Genomic DNA, 26,241 nt, shown 5'->3' with positions numbered 1-26,241 from the left:
GCACAACCAGGCATGCCCTGTCTGTTTGCTGAGAGGAAGGATTTCAGATCATGTAAGTTTAACCAAATTTAAACTATTGCTTTTCATACATAAGTCTTCACTCTAGGCGCATTACTGCACAAATGTTTTACTCTACTTCCCTGCTTTCTCTGCATAATGCCAGCTAAATGCCTCCTTTTGTTAATATAAATATATATATATATATATATATATATATATATATATATATATATATATATATATATATTTCTCTAAAATGCACAATTGGCGCACCTGAGCTTGACTAAATTTTAGCCAACCCCTGATATGCAGCAAAGGTAATGCCACTTTAGTCTCACTAAGGGTAGTAATAGTATGCAGATACACAAGTTAATTGTAACTATTCTGAGACAAGGTGCCCCGCTGCTTGTATATGTGTTTTGTGTGTTTTCGATTTTTTTCTTTCTTTGAAACATTATTTTTTCCTATTTGTCTGTTTCATTATGACATCTATACACCTTCCAGTACGTATGTAGTGCTTTTAGGGCACTGTTCCTGAAACTCAGGATTCTGTTCTGCCTTCCGGGAGATATGTCACACTTCTTTGAGCAGGCAGTGTAAACTTCTATCGATGGTGTACGCAGCAATGCAAGTTTTTTTGTGTAGGGGAGTGGCCTAGTGCTTTTCACACTCACACCCACCCTTTAAACGTGAGAGAGCTATTGATTTAACATTGTGACTGGTTGGGAAAGGGGGCTAGAGTCTTTCCATATTTAATGTACATATCCCTTTTTCAAAACTGGACCCCAACATTCCAGGGTGCAGACAGCAACTGAGCTTAAGACGACAGCAGCAGCAGGTAGTGAACGCTGCAAGAACAGGTAGGAGAGAGCCGCACAGTCTGCCAACTGTTCTGATTCTAGTGGGGCAAGACTTTGTCCTGATCTAAGGGGTGGGGCCTAGACTATGCACTCTTCATATACACTGCATTCTTTATATACTACACTTTTCTGCTAGCCATGCCTTTCATGGGCTGGCCACTCCCCCTCTAGTGTCTGGTCTCGCCTCTATGGTGGGCCTCTACTGTTGCACTCCCCTTGTGGGCCCTTGATGCCCCAGTACGACACTGTATGTATGTGTGTATATGTATGTATGTATGTATGTATGTATGTATGTATGTATGTGTGTGTATTTGTATGTATATGTAATATATAACATCTATAAATTATCCTGTGTGTGCCAATGTATATATAGAACTGTAAATGCACTATATGAGTACCAAAAACATTACCAATTTTGATTGTTTAATCTTGCCCTTTCAAATCTGAATATATTTTGCATTCCCTGCAATGAAATTAGTCCACGACAAAGATTGAATTTAGGCTAGGGTGCAGGAGGTTGTGGTTGGTACAGACCAAGAGGAAAGTTTGTTAGGGTTAATCTGTAGAGGGTAATTATTGTTTTATATGAAGTCACTCATATTTTATGTTGAAAGAATAACTGGTTTTAACAGTAACCCACCGTTCTCCTACTTAAAAGAAACACTGGGGTGCCATATCCGAGATTTCTTCTATTCAGGAGTGTGGCCGGGTCCGTTCAATGTCCTGGGTGTTAAATGTGTGCAGCAGCCATCTTTAAATGGACTCAGGCCCTGGAGGGGTTAAATCACTCACGCTAAGCGCTGCGTGAATAGTGTGTCTGTGAAAATGTTTTATTTAAAGAAATAAATATGGATTTGTATGTCTGCTGTGACGCTGGGGAAAATATTCCCAGCGCCGCAGCATTGCATGGTTTACACCAAGGAGTATATAAATGTAAGCAGCTCTAATGTGTAAGTAAATTAATAAATGTATATATGATGCAGCGTCAGTAGCTAACTGGTGTGCAGCACCAGAAGGGTTAATTCCCAGCACTAGGCTTGTAACTATGTGTATTTTAAATCGTCATCAGCTGTTTATATAGTGTTTATATAGTGCCACTAATTCCGCAACGCTATACAGAGAACTCGCCATCAATCCCTGCCCCACTGGAGCTAACACTCCAAATTCCCTAACACACACACAATAAGATCAATTTGATAGCAGCAGCAACCAATTAACCTACTAGTAGCAAGCACAGGGAGAACATACAAACTCCACACAGCTAAGGCCATGGTCAGACCCCAGTGCTATGAGGCAGAAGTGCTAACCACTAAGTCACCATGCTGCCTACAAATAAAATGTATATGTGTAAATGTATTATAAAACGAAATTAATGTGTTTGTGCATTATATATAAAAAAAAGTACTTACCCCACCCTGGTGGTCCAGTGGGGGCTGCCAGGGGGACTTACAGAGAAGCCTCCTGGATGCAAATAGATTCAGAAGGTGCAGCGTCTCCTGTGGGTGACAGGAGGCTAAGCCGCATACACAGCTCAAGGAGCATCGGGTAGTGGCAGGGTAGGGACTACTGCCTCGGAATCTGGCTGCTTTCCTCCTGGTACTTTTTTCGGCCAGCTGGGAGAAACAGGCCCTGGTGCAGGGTCCCTAGAAGTAGTTTTAGATGATTTTAAAGATAAATCTCCCGCCTTAGACTGGAATCGGAGAGGAGCGTGGGCTGATCCCCTGTCTCCCTGGCAGCTCGTGGATGAGAGGGGGGAGGGGGGGGGTACTCTCCCTCCTGCCACTAGCAGCAATGTAAAAAGGTGTTAAATGGATAAGAGGCTAGATTTCTTCCTGCCAAACTAGTGTCCAAAATTGTATCTAAAGAGCCCTGTTTTACACTGAAATGTATTATACCGTCTGTAATTTCTGGATATCACTAGTACATCAAACTAGCGTGTAACTGTCCTTTTAAGGACTTCCTCAGCTAATAAACATCACTACTTATTGAACTTGCTTTGTTACCTACTTACCTGCTGTAATTACTGTGACCTAAAGATTAGACCCAATCTAATCTTTTGTATGGCTGTTCTGAGGTTGGAACCCAGTGTCTAGTACCAACACTCTGCCCACTGCCCTGCAGCTCTGGCTAGTGTGGTAGGCCAGAGAAAACCATCCTCAGCAACCTTGATCTTAAGACAAGAGGTCAGGGGTACCAGCCCAGGTGTACCAGCAAGGAGGTACACTAGCCGCAAGTTTTACCCAGAAGGACACGGTTCTAGGTGCCAGTGAAGGAACCTAGTGGTGGCAGCAGCTAAAGCCCCTCCCACTGTGGAGAGAGGGCGCATTTGGGATAAAGAAAGGAGATGGTGGCAAGGCAAGTCCAGCCGGTCATCAGCAACATAACCGACAGGGTTGCATAGGAAGCCCATCCTGTCACAAGGAGATGCTCATGCCTCTGTGTTTTGTTAATTGTGTATTCTCCAGCTGCAGCACTTTGGAATCATTATGGCTATTAAAAATTACTTTTACTATTTGTCTATTAATACAGTGGGATTTCTACTGTCATGTGAAATGGCTGCCTTACACAGCCTTTCTTCAATTACGTGCTTTCAACCACAGAGAGATCCAACAGGTGGGGTATGGTTTTTCGGTAGTGAAAAACCCGACGCCCACTTGCCCTGCAAAAAAAAAGACGAAAGTGTTAAACTATGTGACTATTGATAGAATTACCTTTACAGCGACTCCGCAGCTAAGCGATGCACCACAATGCTGACCGCAAGTCATTTCTAATGAAGAGGTGTCCGGCAGTACGGTTTGTGGTCATCGCGACTTGGATTCCTTTAAATTTAAAGCGGCAGTGTGGTCACGCCCTTTTCGGCGCCACTTTGAGTTGTGGGTGTGGCCAACATGGGGCATTGATACATACATTATAATAAAACATTACATTTATCACGTCCTCCCAGCCACATCACGCCATCCCCCCTGGCACATTATGACACCTCCAGCCCACTGTACTTATCTATGCTTCTTGTGCTACTGACATCCATAAGGGTGGGAACTTCCTGTAGAGTGAGCAGGGAAGCTCTTTGTCTCATGAGATTACCAAATCTTGTGATACTTAGAGCTTCTCGGCTTGCTCTGCAGTCTGTGTCCTGTCTGGGAACTGGGAATAGCTATTTCCCTTCCCTTAACCAGAGGTGTATTAAGGCTCAGGGGCCCAGGATATTTAAGACAGCAGGACCGCTATTATGTAACATGGTTATCATTTTAGATAAATACATAGGCACTACTGTTAGAAGCACACAGCTTTGCCTTCACAAGCAGTACGTAGTGAAGCAGGACATATCTCCCAACTGTCCTTGCAGTCGGACCAAATCCTGACTAAGTGAGACAGTCGCCCAAATTCAGGACTGCAACACCAGATTCAGGACCGTTGGCAGACTGTCCTTCTCTCCTATCTGTCTTGGTCACTTTCACCACTTGTAGTAACTGGTTTCTTTAGCTCAGTTCATTCTTGTCTTCATCCTTGAATATTGGATGCCCTATTTTGAAAAACAAATGGGTACATGAGATTTAGAACACTCCAACCAGCCCCGGTGTTAAAACAATAGCACTCACGTTTTATAATTAGGCCTCCCTCCAGTCCCCACAATAATATTATATATATTCCCATTTAATAAGTTGACCTATTTCCCTCCAACCAGCCCCAACATTGAATTAACAGTATACCCATTTACTCAAAACATATTTCCCTTCTTCCAAACAGTCCCAGCAATAAATGAAATGGCTTTAAAGTTTAATAAATATAGCCATTTTCCACAACCATCCCTGGCAATAATTCATATTCACATTTAGTAAAAAGCCCTCCTCCCCAAAATCAGCCCCATATTATATTTATAGCCCTAAACCAACCCAGCTTTAAATTAAAGGTTCCTTCACCTCACCTTACATAATTAGCCCCTACCTACACTCCACTCCACCATTAAATAGCCTACTTCCCACACTTTATTAAGATCCTCCCTTCCTTCACATATTATATTAAAATACTGCGCGCATTCACACGCACACTATATGACCATGGCCAAACACACACACACGCACACTATATGAACATGGCCAAACACACACACGCACACTATGTGAACATGGCCAAACGCGCACACAGGCGCACACTATGTGAACATGGCCAAACGCGCACACAGGCGCACACTATGTGAACATGGCCAAACGCGCACACAGGCGCACACTATGTGAACATGGCCAAACGCGCACACAGGCGCACACTATGTGAACATGGCCAAACGCGCACACAGGCGCACACTATGTGAACATGGCCAAACGCGCACACAGGCGCACACTATGTGAACATGGCCAAACGCGCACACAGGCGCACACTATGTGAACATGGCCAAACGCGCACACAGGCGCACACTATGTGAACATGGCCAAACGCGCACACAGGCGCACACTATGTGAACATGGCCAAACGCGCACACAGGCGCACACTATGTGAACATGGCCAAACGCGCACACAGGCGCACACTATGTGAACATGGCCAAACGCGCACACAGGCGCACACTATGTGAACATGGCCAAACGCGCACACAGGCGCACACTATGTGAACATGGCCAAACGCGCACACAGGCGCACACTATGTGAACATGGCCAAACACACACGCACACTATGTGAACATGGCCAAACACACACGCACACTATGTGAACATGGCCAAACACACACGCACACTATGTGAACATGGCCAAACACACACGCACACTATGTGAACATGGCCAAACACACACGCACACTATGTGAACATGGCCAAACACACACACACACACTATGTGAACATGGCCAAACACACACACACACACGCACACTATGTGAACATGGCCAAACACACACACACACACACACACACACACACACACGCACACTATGTGAACATGGCCAAACACACACACACACGCACACACACGCACACTATGTGAACATGGCCAAACACACGCACACTATGTGAACATGGCCAAACACACACACACTCGCGCACTATGTGAACATGGCCAAACACACACACACTCGTGCACTATGTGAACGTGTTTAAATGCACACACTTACCTTGTTACATCGGATCCCGAGCGGCAGCACCTCCTTCCTGTGCGCTTGGCAGAGAACGGAGAGTCAGTGACTGCCGCTTATGCAAGTAATCACGTGGACGGCACCTCTCACGTGGTGCCGTTCCAGGTGATTACTTGCATAGGTGGCAGTCACTGACTTCGTCCGCTGCGGTCCGGCACATCTGACTATTGGCCCTTCTGGCATTTGCCAGAAGTACCAGATGGCCAATCCGGCACTGCCATCAAACTTCTGCTGCTAATGCAACGGGTTTGTGAGGTGGGGCCGTGCACACGCACACTGTAGCCACACAGACAATTACCTTGTTACATCGGATCCCGAGCAGCAGCACCTTCATCCTGCGCGCTGGGCAGCGAACAGAGAGTTAGTGACTGCCGCCTATGCAAGTAATCACATGGGACGGCACCTGTCACATGGTGCCGTCCCAGGGGATTACTTGCATAGGCGGCAGTCACTGACTCTCTGTCCACTGAGCAGCGTGCAGGAAGAAGGTGCTGCTGCTCGGCGTGCATGCGGACCGGCCCATCTGACTATCGGCCCTTCTGGCATTTGCCAGAAGTGCCACATTGGCAGTCCGGCCCTGCCATCAAACTTGTGCTGCTAATGCAATAGGTTTGTGAGGTCAACAAGAATTCTTTTGAACTTCAGCAATGTGATGTTAGGTTTTATTGAGGACAAATTGCCAACACCCCTCTCCCCACCCCCACTTTTTTCTTTAAAGAATAAATAAGCAAGAACAAAATATTCAAGGTGGTGTGAGACTGTTGGCAAAATGGCTATGCCAACTTTACCTATCGGTTTATTATTTCTGATGGATATAGTATTAAAGGACATGAAAGTGGAAGTGGATACCTTCTTTTTCTTTTTCTAATTTTTGGAGCATTTTTTTCAAAAGTACTCTAGTTTTGAGAATACCATTCACATAATTAAAGTAGGATAAGCTAAACTTTTAGGGCATTATTATTTAAATATAATTTTGTATTATCTTTTGAGGAATAGTCAAGTCATAGAAAGACATATGGCAAAAAAATGTACAATGCTACATCATGAAACTTTATTTTCATAACAAAACAATGATTTACTTTTTTATATGTTGCTTTTTCTATATTGTCCCAGTTTTGCAGTGTCCTGTATCTTGAACATCAGAAGCATATTTCAACATATTCATTTTTTTTCTTTACTGTACTGTCTGATTTAAGTCATTATAAACAATGCGCACTCTGCTTTGTTTCTAGAGATATTAATTGTTGTGGCGCTTTTGATTTAATACTTCATTGTTCTCTTTGGTGTACTAGCTAAAATAAGGTTGAGTCTTGCTTATCTAGACCCATGACGTTTTATGTAGGTTAAAGGTTCAGGAACCAAAAATAGGTTATAGTGCTATTTAGTGTGGGCTGCTTTGCGCCACTTTTTGTTAAACTATTGTGTACTATCAACAGTTGAAATAATGTATAATTAATATTTTTATTACTGTTTTAAATTTATTTTCTTCAAGTGGCGGATTTGATCGTTATTGGTTTATATTTCATTAAGAAAAGCACATTTCATAGGTAGACCACATTGAAGTGTATAAACAAAAAAAGTAAATGACTGAAAACAGTCTGATTTTAATGGTGATCCTGCCTTAAACAGGTTGCAATGGTATGTATAGTGGATAGGAACAGCCTCCGTGTCATGCCTGAGCATCTGTCCGTACCCAGACTAGGAGGTGTCTCTGGTGTTAGGCTGGTGACTATGTACACAAAGCTGGGTGGCCTGATTATGTTCCTTTGTATGTAGATTAAAGGACTGGAACAGGTGGTCATAAATTAGTAGAGAAGACCAGACAAGAACCGGTATGATGGAACAGAACCGGAATGGAGCTGGTAATGCTGGAACTGGAATGTAGACTGCACTGTCTGATGAACTGAAACAGAAAGGATTGCAGACTGCTGGGAACCAGGTTGGCATTTGAAATAACAACATTGCACTGGCAATAGGTTAGGGCTCCAGGAAATCCTTTTATGGTAGTTGATGATTCCTTATTGGAAACTGCATACCTGGGCAGAAGCAGCACTCTGAGTTGCTGAGATGGATCAGGTGACCATATCCAAGATGGCAGCTCGCAGGAACTGGTTTTGGGGGGAAACCTAAAGTGGAGGCTGCTATCCCCTGATTGGCTGGGAGAAATCATGCGACTGAATCCAAGATGACAGCGCTCATACCCTGATTCTGGAGGGATCTCTGGAGTTGAGTTGATACTTCGAAGGTGCATTTCTCCAGTTTACAAAAGAGCCTGTTGGTACAGAGTTGCGAGAACCTCTTTGACATGGGCATGAAGTGATTCCAGATTATTTTAGAAGATAATAATGTCGTCCAAGCAGACAACAACTGTTTTGTAGAGGAGGTCACTGAAAATTTGACATAATGCTGGAATACCGCAGGGGCAATACTGAATCCGAATGGCATGACAAGGTACTGCCCACCACAAGTGTTAAAAGTGGTCTTCCATTTGTCCTCTTCACGAATTCGAGTTTAAATTGTTAGCCCCTCTCAAATCTAGTTTGGTAAAGATGATGGCACCTCTGACACGATCAAATAATTCCGTGATAAGGGGCAAAAGATAACTGTTTTTAATGGTAATATCATTCAAACCTCTATAGTAAGTGCAGGAGCGGAGACTGCCATCCTTTTCCTACACAAAAAAAGAAACCTGCTCCAGCAGGTGAGGAAGATGGAAAACCCCTTCTCGAGGTTCTCCTGGATATATTCAGATATTGACTCCAAAGTGTTTTAACACGCTGGAGGCAGGAGTCCTTACAAGATACACCCCAGGAAGTAAACTGAGACGTACTCCGATCAATCTGGGGGTAATGTAACCCGAGCCAAGGTAAACCTAGGACTAAGAAATTAGAAGCTTTGGGAATAAATAGAAGCTTAAGCATTTCTGAGTGCAGAACCCCCACACTAATCTTGAGAGGATGAGTCTGGCAGGTGATAATACTATTTGATATGCGACTTCCATCCACTGCCGTAATGTAGAAAGGTCGAGGTAACGGGTCTGTGGGTAACCGCAACTCTTGAACTGCTGTGGCAGTAATGAAGTTTCCAGTGGCACCAGAATGAAGAAGAGCTGAGAGGTTCTTGGTTCGCTGAGCATGTTCAAGAGTGATTGTTAGTACACAATCCGATTTTTTGGAGAAGAATTGACTACTCCTAACCTAGCTTCTTCATCACCCATTTGGAGCTGGAGTTTCCCAAAAGGTTTGGGCAGAAATCAAGTAAGTGTTCCGGAGCTGCACAGTAAAGTCATAAATTCGCTAGTCTGCATTTCTGACGCTGCTCTTTGGGTAAACGGGAGGGGTTCACCTGCATGGGCTCATCACTTGGCGGTGAGGACTGCTGGGGCTGAAGTTGATGATGCGGTTTAATCCTTTCACCCTTTCCTTTATCCAGGGCACGTTCCCAAAGGTGTAAATCTACTTTAGTACACCGGAAAATTAGTTCATCAAGTGTAGAAGGTGGATCACGAGCAGGAAGCTCATCCTTAATTTTATCGGGCAAGCCACTCCAAAAGGCTGCGATCAGGGCCTCATCATTCGACTTCAACTCAGAAGCTAATATTTGGAACTGAACCAGATATTGGCCCGCTGGGCGAGAGCCTTGTCGAAGGTGTAGAATATCTAAGGCTGCTGAAGTGGTTCTGCCTGGCTCGTCAAAGATCCGACGGAAGGCTGCTGTGAACCCAGATCATGAAGAAAAGCAGAGAATGTGCTCTTTCACACATGGAGATGCCCAGTTTATTGCTTGTCCTGTTAGGAGGGAGATATTGAATGCAGCTTTTGCTTTCTCCGTATGGAAATTGCTGGGCTGTAGCTCAAAGTGGATCTCACATTGGTTCAGAAACTCTCTGTACAGTTTTGGATCGCCATCGAACTTGGCAGGAGGTGGCAGATGAAGATGAGAAGCTGTGGCAGGAACTTGAACAGGTGGAGCTTGTGCAGCAACAGAAGATTCACCTGAAATGAGAGTAGTTTGAATGCTATCCAGACTTGAGAACAATTCTTGAAGGAACTTCGTGATTTGTCCCTGTGTGGTTTCTTGACTCACGAGCCAATTCATCAAGCTTTGCATTGAGCCCGCTTCTTGGAGCAGGTCGCCAGCGGAATTCATTAGGCCAGTGCAAACTCTCACGCCTGAGGATCTGTCCGTACCTAGACTAGGTTGTGTCTCTGGAGTAAGGCTGGCGACTACGTACACAAAGCTGGGTGGCCTGATTATGTAGGTGAAAGGACAGGAACAGGTGGTGATGAACTAGTAGAGAAGGTCAGACAGGAACTGAATTGCTGGAACCGGAATATAGACTGCACTTTCTGAACTGGAACAACAGAAAGGATTGCAGACTGCTGGGAATCATGTTGGCGTTTGAAATAACAACGTAGCACTTGCAACAGATAAGGCCTCCAGGATGTAATTTTATGATAGTTGATGATTCCTTAGTGGAAACTGCGTACCTGGGCAGAAGCAGCACTCTCAGTTGCTGAGATGGATCAGGTGATCGTATCCAAGATGGCGGCTCCGAGGAACTGGTTTGTGGGGAAACCTGAAGTGGAGGCTGCTATTTCCTGTTTCTGGAGGGATTTCTGGAGTGGAGACAGACTGGACAACATCTTGCAGAGAGATCTGAAACCAGCAGAGTCTGAGGACCGCAGGTACAGCTTGGAAAGACAGCGGAGAGGTAAGTGACAGGACCTGAGAGCCTGGTGTGTGACAATCAGAAGGTGGCTTGCTAATAATATTTCACTTGAGTTAGTATAGTTATCTCCACTCCTCAATGTTTGCAAGTGACGTTGAAAGTGTTTAAAATTACACACATCCTACTTTCTTCAGTGTATTAAGAATGTAAAATTGAATATAATATATGTTGTACCTCTGAGGTATCCGTGTGGAATGTTCTATGTACTCTTAAGAGTGATTTTATTTTTCCATCCTCTTTACAGGGCATTCTAATTACTGCATGCTTGGCATTCCTGAGCCCTGCCCAGTTTTGGTTTCTGTTTCTCCTTGATTGAGAATTGTATAATACAGTATTTACTAAATTATATCTTTAGCGTACATGGAGTGTACAAAGCTCTAATTATTACTTTTGTTGTCATTGTCATCATTTTAGAATCCGAAAACTTGTTTGGGTCATGTGATAGATGAAATTTAAATATTAAAATATTGATTCAGTACATTATTATTTAAATGCAATAACAAATCATCATAGATGTGTTGTATCTCTTGCTCGCTATATGTCTAGGTGATCAAAATCTTTAATGATAAATGGCATATTAATACCACCTCATTTAATGATCCTACATGATCCTACATGATCCTATAGATCACCTTGCAAAAGTATCCAGAACCTTGACAAATTTTTATTTTGCTGAAAAACAAATCCTTTACTGAAATTTTGTTCTGAGATATTTTTATTTCAAAGTATTTTTGGTACAAAACCATCTTAAGAAATAACAAATAAACTGAATGCTGCTTTCAAAAGTATTGAATTCCCATACTATTTTGCATAATGGCCTTTTGCAGAAATTACAGCTTTAAGTCTTCTGGGGTGTGTACTAATTAATTCTGCACAGTATTTGGGACTTATTTTGACCAACATCACAACTGGGTCACTCATGCTTTTTGGCAACTCCAACTTTCATTTACTCCAGTCTTAGGCTAGGTGCACACTACAGAAATTTCCGACCAATGTGTTATCTACAATGATTTTACCAACCACTTAAAAAAAAAAAATACCGGTCAGCATGGTATCGGGCCAATCAGTCGTTTATCATCTGATTGACTCGATAATCTGCTATAAACACTGTAGTGTGTACCCAGCGTTAGTTACGGAACTCTAGGTACTACAGTGATTGTTAGCGCCTCTGGAGGGAATTCAATTGGCCGCATTACTGTACAAAGTAACGTGGCCTAAACACTATTACTGATATTACGGTAATACGTTAATACGGTAATTTCAAAGCTGGCTTTTTGCTCACACGCATCCTAAGCCGCGAGCAGAAAGCAGGGTTAAAATTACTGTATTAATAGTAATAGGTTTAGCACGGCATTACTCTGGGTGGAATTGAATCCCCCCTTTGTGTCTTCTCTTATAAGTCATCTTGTTTGTGTTGAGTTTCTAGGCATCGTCCAGGTGGTTTCACGTAGCTTACATTTTTTTTTTATAATTGAAGAAACAATGAGTACATAACAGTATCCAAATGTTTGGATGTCCTAGTACAATTTCCTAATTTATGCATTTGTATTTTTTTTTTTTTTGTCTGACCTCTTTGGGATGCTCCTTAATTCCCGACCATGGTCTTATCTGTTTTCCCTGTGTTTGTGTGGGTTTCCTCCGGGTGCTCCGGTTTCCTCCCACACTCCAAAAACATACTAGTAGGTTAATTGGCTGCTATTAAAATTGACCCTAGTCTCTCTCTCTCTATCTCTCTGTCTGTGTGTGTGTGTGTGTATGTTAGGGAATTTAAACTGTAAGCTCCAATGGGGCAGGGACTGATGTAAATGAGTTCTCTGTTCAACGCTGCGTAATCAGTGACGTTGTATAAATAAATGGTGATGATGCTCTTTAGTCTTCATTTTCACAGCTATCCTTCAGATTCGCAAAATGAATAATGATCCCTTAATTGCAGATGTTTTTTTATCCAGAAAATGTGGTAGTTCGTTTAATTCCCTTGTAGAGGACAATTTTATTGGAATTGTGTCCATGTTTGACTATTTTTTTTATTATTTTTTTTTTTTAACCATAACGCAGGGATTGAATCCGTAAGAAAGAAAGCTGAATTAACTTTCAGCTTCATTGATTTAAATAAAAATCTCACAGATAACAAAATTGCAGTTTAGGATTTGTTATGTAAAATGAGAAAATGTGTGAAGGATCTGAATACTTTTGCAAGGCATTGTATCTCATTATTAAATAATTGGAACATCTTAAATACAGATGGATTGCATTTATATTGCACAAATGACGAGATCAGCCTGTGTGCCTCTAACCATGACAAAAAACAATTGTGAAATAAAGGTGTTGGTGCATTTAACAATGGAATTAGAGTGTGGTATGTGGTTTGATCAAACGCATATTCCACTGTTCATATGGTGCCAATTTCCCAATCCAAACTTGTTGCAACACACGTAAACATATGTAAAAACATTGGGTAGCTCATATCATATTACTTGTACTTGTCAACTAATGTTATTTGCTTTGTACTTATACTTTGAAAATATCATTATAGTGTATTTTGCCATACCTAATTTTCATAGCCTTTCAGCCTTCCTAATTTTTAACTTGTGTGGTACTTCCCTGCGCTTTGTTCATAAAGGTTCTGGCACTTTCCTCCATCTTTGTTTGAGAGACACTGGTATGATTATGTAGTACTTTATCACTTCTAATGATATTAGTTAAGTATATAACAATTAATATTTGTTGATACAATTTAAGATCTGAGATAACAAGGCGTGAGGTATGGCAGCTTTATCAATGACCTAATTTTACCTGGCAAGGTTTAAATGAAAAAGCTTTGATTTTTTTATTTTATTTGTTTTTTTCCATTAATAATACTTTGAACTTCCCCCAACAGTCTAGTACCTTTTTTTCTTTTTGGATTTGATATTTTTTATGAGGGGGTTAGTATGACTAAATGTGATATACTATAAAGTTATAATTCACATCATACTATAATTGACAGGCACTCATACTGCTTTGTAATAAAGATAGCCTGGTGCCTTCCCAATACATTTGAGCATACAAAAATGAAAAGATGGACAACACTCTGGGTTCTTTAAAAAGATAGAGCTGTATTCAAATCATGTGCAAAAGTACAGATTAACTAGGACGACATTTCAGAATGGTAAAACGTTCTTTCATTAGGGCTGCAAACATAAGAATATATTTGAAACCAAACAGTCTTTCCTGGTTTAAATAGAAGTCAGAATGCCAAGCCACTATCAGGGTGCAAGAACAAAGGGGAATGGCCAGGGACCACTTCCTGTGTTGTCATAGCAACACAAGGCGCTTCTAGAACTATGGTGTCCTTTAGAGAACAAATGCAAAGATAAAAAATCTTCTTGTACACTGGTGGTGTCATACTTTTTAAGGACAATGTACACAGCATCTGTGGTGCGAATAGTATTGAGGAACTTTACCACAGCCTTTTGAAAGTGGGGGAAAAAAAGCTGTAACTGATTTTTTTATTTTTTAACACATTATTAGATTATTTTCTTGAGAAAAAGATGCCAAGAGTCTTTCGCATCAAGAATGTGCCAACTATAGGAATGTACAGCCAGGAATTTTGCAGACGCTTGGTTGCTATCCTCAACAAATGTTTATTCGACCTGATGTTGCTGGTCATTGAGGAAGCAGCAAAAGAACTTCAACTCATTACGGCCAAGATTACACCCTACAACGGGCACATCAAGCAAGTGTATGGCAAAAATCCAGACACATAGTGAGACATACAAGCGAGAACTTATGACATGTAAGAAATCCAAGTTGGATAAAATAAATTCTGATTATGAAAACAATAATGTTTGCTGGTGGTTATCAGGCACAGAAATCGACGACCATAGGAGAAGATTCCAGCATGTATGTTAGAGCAGGAATCTTAGGGGGCTAGGGTTCCAGTAGTGAACCATACTTCTCCAATATTTAAAGCGCCTTTTAACATGAGCAAGTCTGATGAGCCTTCCAAAACCAGAAGTACCCTTTTGCGGTCAGAACATGGGCACAGTGCGGAATTACAGGAGAAATCATTTAAGGAGAAAGGGCCAGAGTATGAAGCAATAACAAACCTCCATTTTAAAAGAGGATATGATTTCTAATCTATCTACCATAGCAATTGCAAAAGAGGATTTGTCATTTGTTCCTACAAACAAGCAACATGAATTCAATTGGCAAGCTGACCTCCACAAATGTCCTCATAAACTCAGGCTTCAAGAGTATTTTCAACTTCAAGCAAACAATCAGGAGGAAATGCTGTTGGATATATTTCTCAAACAGTGATTCTACATTTGACCCACTGTCATCTAATCCCTCATTTAAGAGCTTTGTCAGACTACCCGATGTTACTTGCTTCAAACAAGCCCTAATAGTGACCCACCATGAACTGTCTTTCAAAAAAATTAAAGCTTTAGCCATCCTTAGACAATATAAGGACATCATTATCCACCCAGTGGGCAATCGTTACCCAGAACATCTCTTATTATAGATGAGTTAATAAGGCAACTTGCGTATACACAAGTTTATAAGAAGTTGCCAATGGATCCTACTTCACAGTATAAAAGGGAATTAGATGGAATACTAGACTTGGCTAATTAAGCATGCATTCTAGAGAAAAAACTGGTTAAATCACTCTCGCACAAGAGTTCCCCATTACACCAATTCTTTACACCATGCCTAAGATCCATAAAAATCAGACTCGTCCCTCTGGCTCACCGTCAACTATATGAGAGTCAGATTATTATAAATAACATAAATTAACTAATTCAGCTTCTAAGCGTACTTATTTTTATTTGCATTTTTGTATATTCATATTTTCACATTGGTGTCTCATGAAAAAAATAATTTTGGCATACATATTGCAGGTGTACAACAAGACCAGAAAACTTAATTGGACATTAAATGAAACTTGGATGTTTAAGGATAAGGAAATCCTATCAAATTTCAACTTACTAAAATTACAATTATTGGATTAAAATCAGACTCTATACCAGGCCTGGCCTACATGTGGCTCTCCAGGTGTTGTGAAACTACAAGCCCCATCATGCTTTACCAGCAGATAGCTAGCCGATAGCTGGCAAGGTAAGCTGAGATTTGTAGTTTCACAACACCTGGCGAGCCACAGGTTGGCCAGGCCTACTCTATACACATAAAACGACATGATAGGCTGCGATGCCACCACTTGCGAGCCATTTTGGCTTCGTGTTTGAACATCTGGCCTGAAAAATCAGGTCCTTTCCATATATCACTGGATTAACATTTGTTAAACAGGAATATTATTAGTATTATTATTAATATAAATTAATCCTGTTTGCCAATTATGTATTTTTAACTTTAATACCGTAAAATTGATCTATGGCCTTCCTAGTTACCTTGGAACCATTTCCATCCGAGGGTCAAGCTAGAGAAATCTGTGATCCTATTTTGCATTTCAGCTTCAAGCATAATATTTACACCCCCCCCCCCCCCCCCCAATCTAGATTTGAAGCTAATCAGATATGCTAAGTAAAAGTGAAATAATATGTCATTTATTTAAGCGATTATTGGGGGATTTTCAGGGAAGGAAAAACTGAAGCCTAAATAATTAACTCTTTATTTTTGCATTCACAGGACATAATGAACATCCCCACATTAACCTCTCCACTAAGTGCGATGGGGGTTTCTCAGCTACTTGCTTGCTTAAATACTACATGTCAACACAAATAGTTGAGTTGAATTTGACTTATATCACCCATTAAGTTGCACTCTGTATACAACTGTAAAAAACCTTGGTGGCCTCTTACAGTTGCGGAGCACTAATTTGGACTTTCACAAAACCACTCGCCAATTTGACTCCGTTAACTCGCAGCCCATGATTAATTTGGAGGTCCACAAGATATAAATATATAAATACCTCTCTAATCTTTCCTCTCAACTGGTGATTATGTATACCTCTACTTTTGCTCCCAGAAGTTCTAGAGTGACTTTTGATTGGTAGTACAGACATGGAACTCATGTCTTATATTATGGAAGCTCATGTCTTTAGCTGGAGGAAAAGTAGAGTTCCACACTGAATATTTTTTAAATGTATCAAATATTTAATTTTCTACACATGTAATACCAGAGGTGCAGAAATATTCCTTGTCCTCAATCCTATTTGAACGATCAAACCAACATCCTACAGATTGCAAACTCCCATTTTGAGCAATTGCACACAAGATCCCCATGTTGCTCTCTCACTGAGGCATTGTTGCTTTAAAGTAATCTGCCAAGTGGGTTTATCAAAATATTACATAGAACTCACCTGGTCTTACTCCAGTTACATATATTATTCCCATCTAGCTCTTCTTTAGAATCATGAGAATAGAAGTCCAACAAATCTCAATCTTCTTAATGGGAGACAAGCCACATGCATTTTGTAATACTGAAGACAGTCCTACAGTAGTTTTTATCTGGTGACAAAATCAGATACATTTCTGTTCTTGGTCTCACCCTTAGCAAACTTATTTGGGCAATTGTGTCAAGAGTAGAACCCCCTTTTACAAAACCGAGTTGAGTTTATCTGAGCAAGCCATTGCTGTAATTTTGGGATCTAAAAAAAACCCAATGTTTAGATACCAATTTTTTTTGACTAGGAATAGGGTTTCCAAAAATAACATACTCATGTTGGGTCTAAACTTGACATAGAAAACAGGATTTCCACATTGCCATGTAAAATCGAGTTAACTAAGACCACAAACCTTGTATATCTGGATGGTTCTACATTAGGTGAAAAAGTCACCATATGCTGAGTTCAGTCTGATTAGAGATATGATCTATCCCAGGGGTAGGCAACCTTTTTCTATCGGAGTGCCGGCTAAAATCTAGTCAAGCCTATATATATATATATATATATATATACATACAGAGCTGCCTAGAGAAATTCATGGCCCCAGTACAGCAACTCCATGGGTCCTCCCTTATAGTTAAGCATAGTTAAAAAAATGTTGTGCCGCTGCAAAGGCGGTACAACATTTTTTTCCCGGGGGTGTGGAAGTACATCATTGGGGGCATGTCTAGCAGGTGAAAAGCACCAGGCCACCCTCTTACAGAAAAATGCATTACTCACACATGCCCCCTTGCTCTGCAGCTTTGCTCACATATGTCCCCTCTGCCCACATGCTTTAATCACACTTGCCCCCCTCTCTGCCTAGCACCTTTAGTGACACATGCCCCTCTCCATCACACCTTCTTCTTACCTTATTCTCCACTGCACAGCATGGGAAGATATCCAGCACCCCACCGAGTACCATGTGACCACTGCAGTCACATGACCTGGCGTCTGAAGGTACCTGAGCTGAAGGGGATTTAGCCACTACCGATCCCCCTGCACTCAATACATTTTTTTTTAAAAAAGTACTTTTAAAATATTAGGTGTTTTTTTTATATCATATTAACAGTAAGGGACCAGCAAAAAAATATGTTATGCCGCACAGTAGTGCCCCAGTTCATATCATACCTCATAATTGTGCCCCCAATTCATCTTATGCCACATAGTCGTGCCCCCAATTCATACTTTGCCACAGTTGCCCCCATAAATACATAATATGCCACAGTTGCCCCCAGAAACACATAATATGCCACAGTTGCCCTCAGAAACACATAATATGCCACAGTTGCCCTCAGAAACACATAATATGCCACAGTTGCCCTCAAAAACACATAATATGCCACAGTTGCCCCCAGAAACACATAGTATGCCACAGTTGCCCCCAGAAACACATAGTATGCCACAGTTGCCCCCAGAAACACATAGTATGCCACAGTTGCCCCCAGAAACACATAGTATGCCACAGTTGCCCCCAGAAACACATAGTATGCCACAGTTTCCCCCAATATCTTTTATGCCACAGTAATGCCCCCATTGACTCTTATGGCCTCAGAATTGCATAAAAAAAAATTTGGGGACACTAATAAAAAATTATATAATTTTATACTTGCCTCTTCTAGCAGTGCTCCGGTCCGCAAAGGTGCTTGGGAGGAACTGCACAGCCGGCACTGAACTGCTGCGCAAGCGCAGCAGTTCAGCTCTTCTCTGGCTGTCATTTTTAATCAATGACAGCCGGAGAAGTGCTGAGCTGTTGCGCTTGCGCAGCAGTTCAGTGTCGGGGAAGGAATGACAGCCAGAGAAGAGCTGAACTGCTGCGCTTGCGCAGCAGTTCAGCTCTTCTCCGTCTGTCATTTAGAACAGTCGGACAGCCGGCGTGCCAGGACTCAGGGGGCTGCGGGGTGCCGGGGGTTGCCGACCCCTGATCTATCCGGATCATGGGGTGAAATCAGTGTTGGGCTTCTAGTGCTGCTTCCCGGTCATCATAGTCAAGATCTCTAACATTGTGCTCCCTTAAGTCTTGCTTGGGTATGTAACTGCAAAGGGTTTAATGCGTTGGAAACTACAGTGACAGTTATTAGACCTTTTTCCGGGATAGGAACTTCTTTATATTGCGGAACAGTAGTGCATAGAGCGCGCCGAAGTTGCAGATATCTAAAGAAATAATGGATTGGGATACCAAAAATCTCTGTATAGATTCTGCTGTCTCCTCCTACTATACATTGTATCATAACATGGCCACTTGTAATTTATATTGATAGAAACCATACAGTTTTACATTTAAATTACAAATCATCTTAGCCATTTAGTTACTGACAAAAGTTACTAGTCAGTCATGCATAAGACATTCATTTTTTTTTAAAATGCACATGCTTGCTGTTGTTTTACCTGATAGCGCTTTCCTGATAGTGTCATCTTTGACATGACTAAACCTGTAGCAGAAACTGGAACGTTCACACGGAGCATATAAGAAATATCCACAATAATTACAAATGCTGTCGCTTGTGCGATACATAGACATGATTTTTGGTGAATATTGTAGCTGCAATTTGTAGAGCTATTTTATTTTATGAACAAATACATGATAATAGTAATAACTGAATGAGAGTGTTTTATATCAAATTTATTGTTATATGTATTAGTAGTGAAAGCGATGACAAAGCCTGTGGTATTATAATACAGTCATGAAGAGAACATAGAGTACAAGGTCTATTTAAAAATAAATAAGTATATGAGCAGGGCCAAGGTAAAGTGGGGGGCATTTATGAGGATTGAGGGGAAAAAAGGACTTCGGATAGTTAGTGATTGCAAGTGGAGATATGAGCTATGGCAAGTAGTTTTTTAAATCAATGGATTTGGCTAAGTTGGATAAAAAATGGAAGGGGAAAATGTGACTGCTCAAGGGGAAGGTACTGGGTGGAAGAGGAGTATTCCTATATTCTCTATAGAGACATGGTGCTGATATTTTGGTAAAACAATGTGGTGTATCATGGAGATGTGATTTCCACAAATGTTATGATCATTTCCACAGATGTAACATACAATATACACTTTTTAACCGCATTGGGAAGGGGGGGGGGGGTCACCTTGTAGCTACATAATGATATTTTGCTGCGTATAAATTCTAAGCACATTCACTTGTTTAATATAAATATAAATAAATATAATATAACAAAACACTCTTGACCACAATTTTTAATGTCCTGTTCTACTGCTGTAACTATAAAGTAAAAGATATGAACAGAGAAACGTTTTTTTTATTTTATACTATGAAAACCGATTTGTTCATAACTGGTGTGAATACATGGTTGTACAATAAACAAGTCCATTTGCAGCAATTGATGTTAATGTCTGCTTTAATGTCTAACATTGCCTGATAATTAGTTTTTATTATGATTGGATTTCCTGAATGCTGAAAAAGAATTACATAGACAAGATTTTAATTTGCTTTTGACAAAACACCTGGTTTGAAAGGCATGTTTAAATGTATGTTAAATTGCTGCAATTTTCATGTTTTATATAATCTTAACTTGACTCATAAAAAGTTATATAAGGCAGTAGTTGGGGTTGTGGACCTAGTTTTGAGATAATTAGGTCTTCACTAAGTGAAGGATGAAAGTGCAGGTCAGCCAGCAGTGTCCAATTATGCACAGATCAATATGTCTTCACCGGGTTGTGATCAATGCCCAGAGCAGCAGGGATACCTGTAGAACATTAATAAACTAACAAGCTGCACACTATTTCAAACTAGCATAGAGATTTTTAATTCTCATTTGGAAGTGGCACCTAATGTGTTGTCTGCAACCCTTTCAGATCCACAAGGTTCAAATATTGCACTCTACTGTGATATTGCTAGGCTGGTAACATGTGCATCAATAAAACGTCTCCTGATAAGTGTAGACAAAACCTTGTACTTTTGTCCTTGCTTTTAACTAGAGATGGGCGGGCTCGGTTCCCCGAGAACCGAACCTGCCCGAACTTCCGGGATCCGAGTCCTGAGCCGAGACGGCTCGCTACTCTCCCACCTGTTCGGATTCCAAAACGAGGCAAAACGTCATTGTGACGTCGTCCAATCTCGCGATTTTTAGAATGAATATCCGCTTCCACAGACATCCAGCCCCATTTGAGAGAGGGAGAGAGAAGGGTTAGGTGACGGTCGCAGTACTTGGAGGAGAAAAAAAAATTGCCAACATGCCATTCTACACACGCAGTGGCAAAGAAAGAATGAGGCCTTCGCCTTTCTCTAATAGTGTGAGATCTAAAAATGTTACTGAGCCTTTTTCTTGTAAGGTCACTCGTGACCAAGCAAGACCAAGTAATTTGGAGTCCAAAAGTGGTGCCCAACTACTGTTACGTGTGAAAGCCGAGCTGCAAGAAAACAGTAAGGCATTAGAGGAAAATGTATGCTCAGAATCAGAAATGACACCAATCCCTGTGGAGAGTCCATCCACGAGTGGTATGTGTAATCGTGAGCATTCTGATAATGTACCCATAAAGAAGGGCCCTTTCAGCAGTTCTGCTGATGTGTGCCTGAACAGCCCGAGTGTAGCCGGTGATACACCAAGTGAGGGTGACACTTTGGAATTAGAAGGGGACGAGAGGGAGATTTGTGTAGCCGACGAGGGCGCTAATGAGGATGAGGTTGTTTGTGTAAGTCCTGCACCAGTGGCAGCAGTTCTGGCACGTGAGGTTCTGGCACCAAATTGCACTTTCCATAGATAAGCATGGATGACGCAGGTGGCAGACCTCAACAGTTTGACATCTAGGCTGGTTTGAAAGATTTTACCAAAAAATGTGTGACCTTGCCCATAACTCCAACCAATCCTACTATTACCATGCAAAGCATGGTGGAGGATTATTTTCAAGAGTTAATTGATATGGAAATGTCAGACAGTACCTCTCCATACTGGGGCATTTCTATTTTACGTACAGTCTTTGCAGGCTGCTGTTTTGTCAATTTCACTATAAGTGTAGGGTGTAATCTAGACCCAAACAGAAAATCTGCTTTGGGCATTTCTATTTATGGTACAGTCTTTGCAGGCTGTTTCTTTCTCTATTTATCTATAAATGTAGGGTGTGAAATACAGACAGACACCCAACTGCCTTTTTTGCTATGAATATCAGTAGCTCTTTTTAGAACGTTGCCTGCCACCCTGGATTGGTGTGTGTAGCTGTAGAATTAAGGAGGGCCTAGCAGGGATTAAACAGTATTTTTTTATCATTTGCACTAATAAGGTTTGGGTGTAAAATACACCCAAACACAAAAGCTGCTTTGGGCATTTCGATTGATTATACAGTCTTTGCAGGCTGATTTTTTTTCTATTTAACTATATACTAGGGTGTAATATACAGTTAGACACCCAACTGCCTTTTTTGCTATGGATTTCAGTAGCTGTGTGTGTCTGATAAAAGCACACATCCAAGGGGGAGGTCAGCGCTCGTTGACATTTATTAGCTGTTAGAATTACCTCACTTATCCAAGAAGCAGGTGGAGCACTAAATTATGTTATTTTAGCCCAAAAAAATTGGAATTTTTTAACAAATTGCAAAACAAAACCAAAACACGCAAGGGCGGTTTTGCCAAAACCAAAACACGAAGGTAATCCAGATCCAAAACCAAAACACGGCGGTCAGTGAGCATCTCTACTTTTAATAGAGTGTTTGAAGCCTTTTTTTAGACTCCTTGTAGCATAGTGGCTCTGTACTTGGTAAGCTTACTGTGAACGCTGCAGGCAACATTGACATTAATGTTAAGCAAATACTATTCAGAAAGTATGTATGTGTTTGCGTATGAGTCCGTTTACTTATTTTTTCCCCCACACTATCAGTATTACAACACATTACCGTTCTTTAAGAACGTGTTAAATTCGTAATATTAACACTGTGTTTACCAGGCCTTACATAGGTAGCATTCTGTAAATTGAATGATCTCTAACCTTTAAATGTGCTTGTTTATAAATAGCCTAACTGTTTTAATATTGTTTTTGTTGTTGGTTGGTAAGGTACCACAGTACTTCGCAGTGCTGGGCAATGGGGAAAATGGAGCATATATTGAACGGGAACATACAAGATAGACAAAATACGTGCATGCTTCAAAAACAGTGTAGGGTGGCTCCACTTAGAGAGCGCACAATCTAGTTGAAAAAGTGCACAGTTGAGGCGCGAGTACAGTGTGACACCAGTATGAATAGTGTAGGTGACAGGGTAGGTTAGGCACTAGTACAGAGGCAGACTTTCAGAGAGCATTCAAAGATTTAATGGCAGGGGGAGCGCTTGATTAGGCGTGGTAAGGAAACCATAAATGGGTAGTGGCACAGGAGAAATCTTGTAAACCGGAGTGAGAGGTAGATAGAGGCAGGGCTAAGAGGGCGTGATGGTGAATATTTTGTGAATGAGGTTTGAGATATATGAAGGGATGTAGGTTGAGGGCATTGTAGGTTAGGTTAGGGTGCGTTATTTAAAATTAGATGATGGTGAATATGAGGACCCAGTTTAGCGATTTGCTGATTTTAGAGTTGTGAGAAAAGAATCTTCCACTCCCCATGACCTCCCATTGCTTGTCATTTGCTCATACTCTGAGACAAGACTGCCGGACAGTCAGTACTGTCTACCTGTTAGTGCTGCTTTCTAAATAGTGTTGAACAGGAATCTATACAGTTTCCTGACCGTTTATAAATCAGAGCACTTTGGGCCAGCTAGGTGTAATGGAGAGTTCCCATTAGACTCCCCTATGATTAATAAGCAAGCGGCAGAGTGAGGCCTAAGAAATTGGTGGTTGAAAGGTTTTCCGGCACTACAAAGGTTTATAAAGCCAGGCCCCCTTAGCCCCCCATTTAAAATTGTAAACAAAGTTGCAAAATATGTTTCAGAAATATGCATAACAAAAACATATTTACTTTTTGGAATAGGAGCTAATGCTGTTAATTTAATTGTACACTTTTTTTTTTCTTTTACATATTAATCTATCAAATGTAAAATTTTAAGAGGTGATAAGGGAAACCATAAATATTGTATAGTTTCCAAATAAATATTACAAATACTGCTTGCAAAGTATAAGTTACCCCTAAGAGCCACTGTTAGTCTGTGTCCTATCCTATTTTATCTCTACACATTTAATGTGCAATAAGGTACTAACAAGAAAGTGTGCACGCAACATAACTTACTGCCTCACTGTCTGTTGCTAGTGTGAGTCATGCTTATTAATGTATTCTCTGCTCATTTAGCATTACCTCTAACTGTTTAGCAAATGCAACAGATCATACTGCAATTTGAATAGAATTTGTCAAATCCTTGTTTTTACAGATTGCGCTGTAAATGTCCATAAAAATTGCAAGACCTTTCTCCCTGAATGCACAAGCAGCAAGTCAAAGGTAACTTTATTTATTTTTTTACATTTTTTTTATTTTTGTTTAGTTCTTATTTTTTAATATGGTAGTATTAATTTTGTTAAAACAGTTGAATATGTAGGACATTTTATTGCTTTGAACGTATTACATGCTTCCTGCCTCATGATTTTTAATTTTGTCTAAATGATCTTAAAGTTTCTTTTTATAAAGGAATTTTAGGAGCTTTAGTGCAGGGTCAGTGTTGTGTGTAGGTTAATATGTCAAGCTTTGTCAATCACGGTCTAGTTTCTGATAACTGTTATTCGACCCCATACAGTGTCCATTAATTGCCACGCTGTTCAGCTCCTGTCACATCTGTATGGCAGTACAGTACCTAACCTTCACCTTATATCTGTATGCAGACCTTTTTTGTAGCTGACAGATACCTTTTTGTTTTTGTGGATTATGTCATGTAACCTACTTTTTGCCCCCCAAAACATTAATTGGCAATACCCAGGATTTAGATCATACATGCCAGCTTTCAAAGTCATGTGACAGGGGGTAGGAGGGGGCCCCGCCCTCACTATAAAATGCCGAAATTTACAGCATTGAATAGTTGTAGCTGGGCTTAATGATGCGATTAAGCCCCACCTCCGCTATTCAGTTTCGACAAATCCGGGAGGTTTGCCTACTCTTCCAGGAGTCTGGGAGGACTCCCTGAAATTCAGGAGCCTCCCAGGAATTCCGGGAGAGTGGGCAAATATGATTTAGATTCTTAAATAAAATTGATCTCAGAATCCTGGTTTCCACCCTTGCAAGAGACCACCCCCCTTCCTGAAAAATCACATTAGTAATACCTATTTTTCCAAGTCACAAAGTAGCCTTTGTCGTGTGGGCCTATAATAGATGTTTCTATCGTTAGTAGACACCAGCAAGTTTAGATAGATATACTTGATTTCATCATAGAATACAATAGGAGATCTGCTGAAATGCTAGCTACAGCAGACTTAATTTGGTGCTACTTAACATGTTTAGATTGTCATCTCATCATCTTACTTCAATTTGCTAATTGTATACAGGGTTACATCCGGGTACAATGTATTGAAACAATAGTGTAATTGCTGGCAAATTGAAGCACTTTTCTGACACAGGATAATATGTATCCATAGTATGTTCAAGAAAATAATATTTAAACCATAGCAAAAGTAGTAATAAAGGTTTTTCTTCTGTATTTCTTTACAGAAGGACAGTTCCTATAAACCTGTAATATCTCCCCAAGTATCATCTCTGTCCTACCAGCAAGGTAAAAGTCCATATTTGATTGCATATACAAGTGACCTAGATGCTATCACAAAGTTTTCCCTGCCTTGTTTCTATACATGTGTTGTGATTTTTAAGTATTACACAATAAATTGTCAAGATTATGTTTTTGTAAATCTTGTTCATGCTAAGTGTGCATTAGCATTCTCTTTTCCCTTACAACATAGAGCGTTCATGTGGCGTTTTGCAATTTGGGTACAAATGCAATCATCGTGCATGATATATTGCCTGTTAAGGTGCTATATTAAGATTTAGCCAGAAAATGGTTAATGTTGATGCTGGGATCTAAGATGGGGGAAACTGAATGTGGATGTTTCTGATAAGTGGTTATTGTGACTTTGGTACTTATTCCATAGTACACTGTTGCTTATGAGATGTCCTTTTACTTCAGTGCATCCATGGAAACATGGCAGAAGCATATATTTAAAGATATTTGTTCCCTTTGGAAAATTCACCTATTGCCCTAATCTTGTGTGCCATGCATACGTCCTCTGTTGTTCTTATAATGATAGCCCCCACCCC

At 40.8% G+C, this 26,241-nt stretch overlaps 1 protein-coding gene across 1 annotated transcript in view; it reads left to right on the top strand.

Annotated features, from left to right (window-relative positions):
• ARHGEF18 (Rho/Rac guanine nucleotide exchange factor 18) overlaps nucleotides 1-26,241 on the top strand; it is a 261,370-nt gene that overhangs the window by 145,906 nt on the left and 89,223 nt on the right. The window contains exons 11-12 of the mRNA XM_075204679.1: nucleotides 24,377-24,444; nucleotides 25,642-25,702. Of these exons, the coding sequence (XP_075060780.1) occupies nucleotides 24,377-24,444; nucleotides 25,642-25,702 (129 nt within the window). The remainder of the gene's footprint in view (nucleotides 1-24,376; nucleotides 24,445-25,641; nucleotides 25,703-26,241) is intronic.

The sequence above is a fragment of the Mixophyes fleayi genome, chromosome 1 (assembly GCF_038048845.1).
Source record: "Mixophyes fleayi isolate aMixFle1 chromosome 1, aMixFle1.hap1, whole genome shotgun sequence".
NCBI lineage: Eukaryota > Metazoa > Chordata > Amphibia > Anura > Limnodynastidae > Mixophyes > Mixophyes fleayi.
This window is presented reverse-complemented; position numbering and strand designations above follow the sequence as displayed.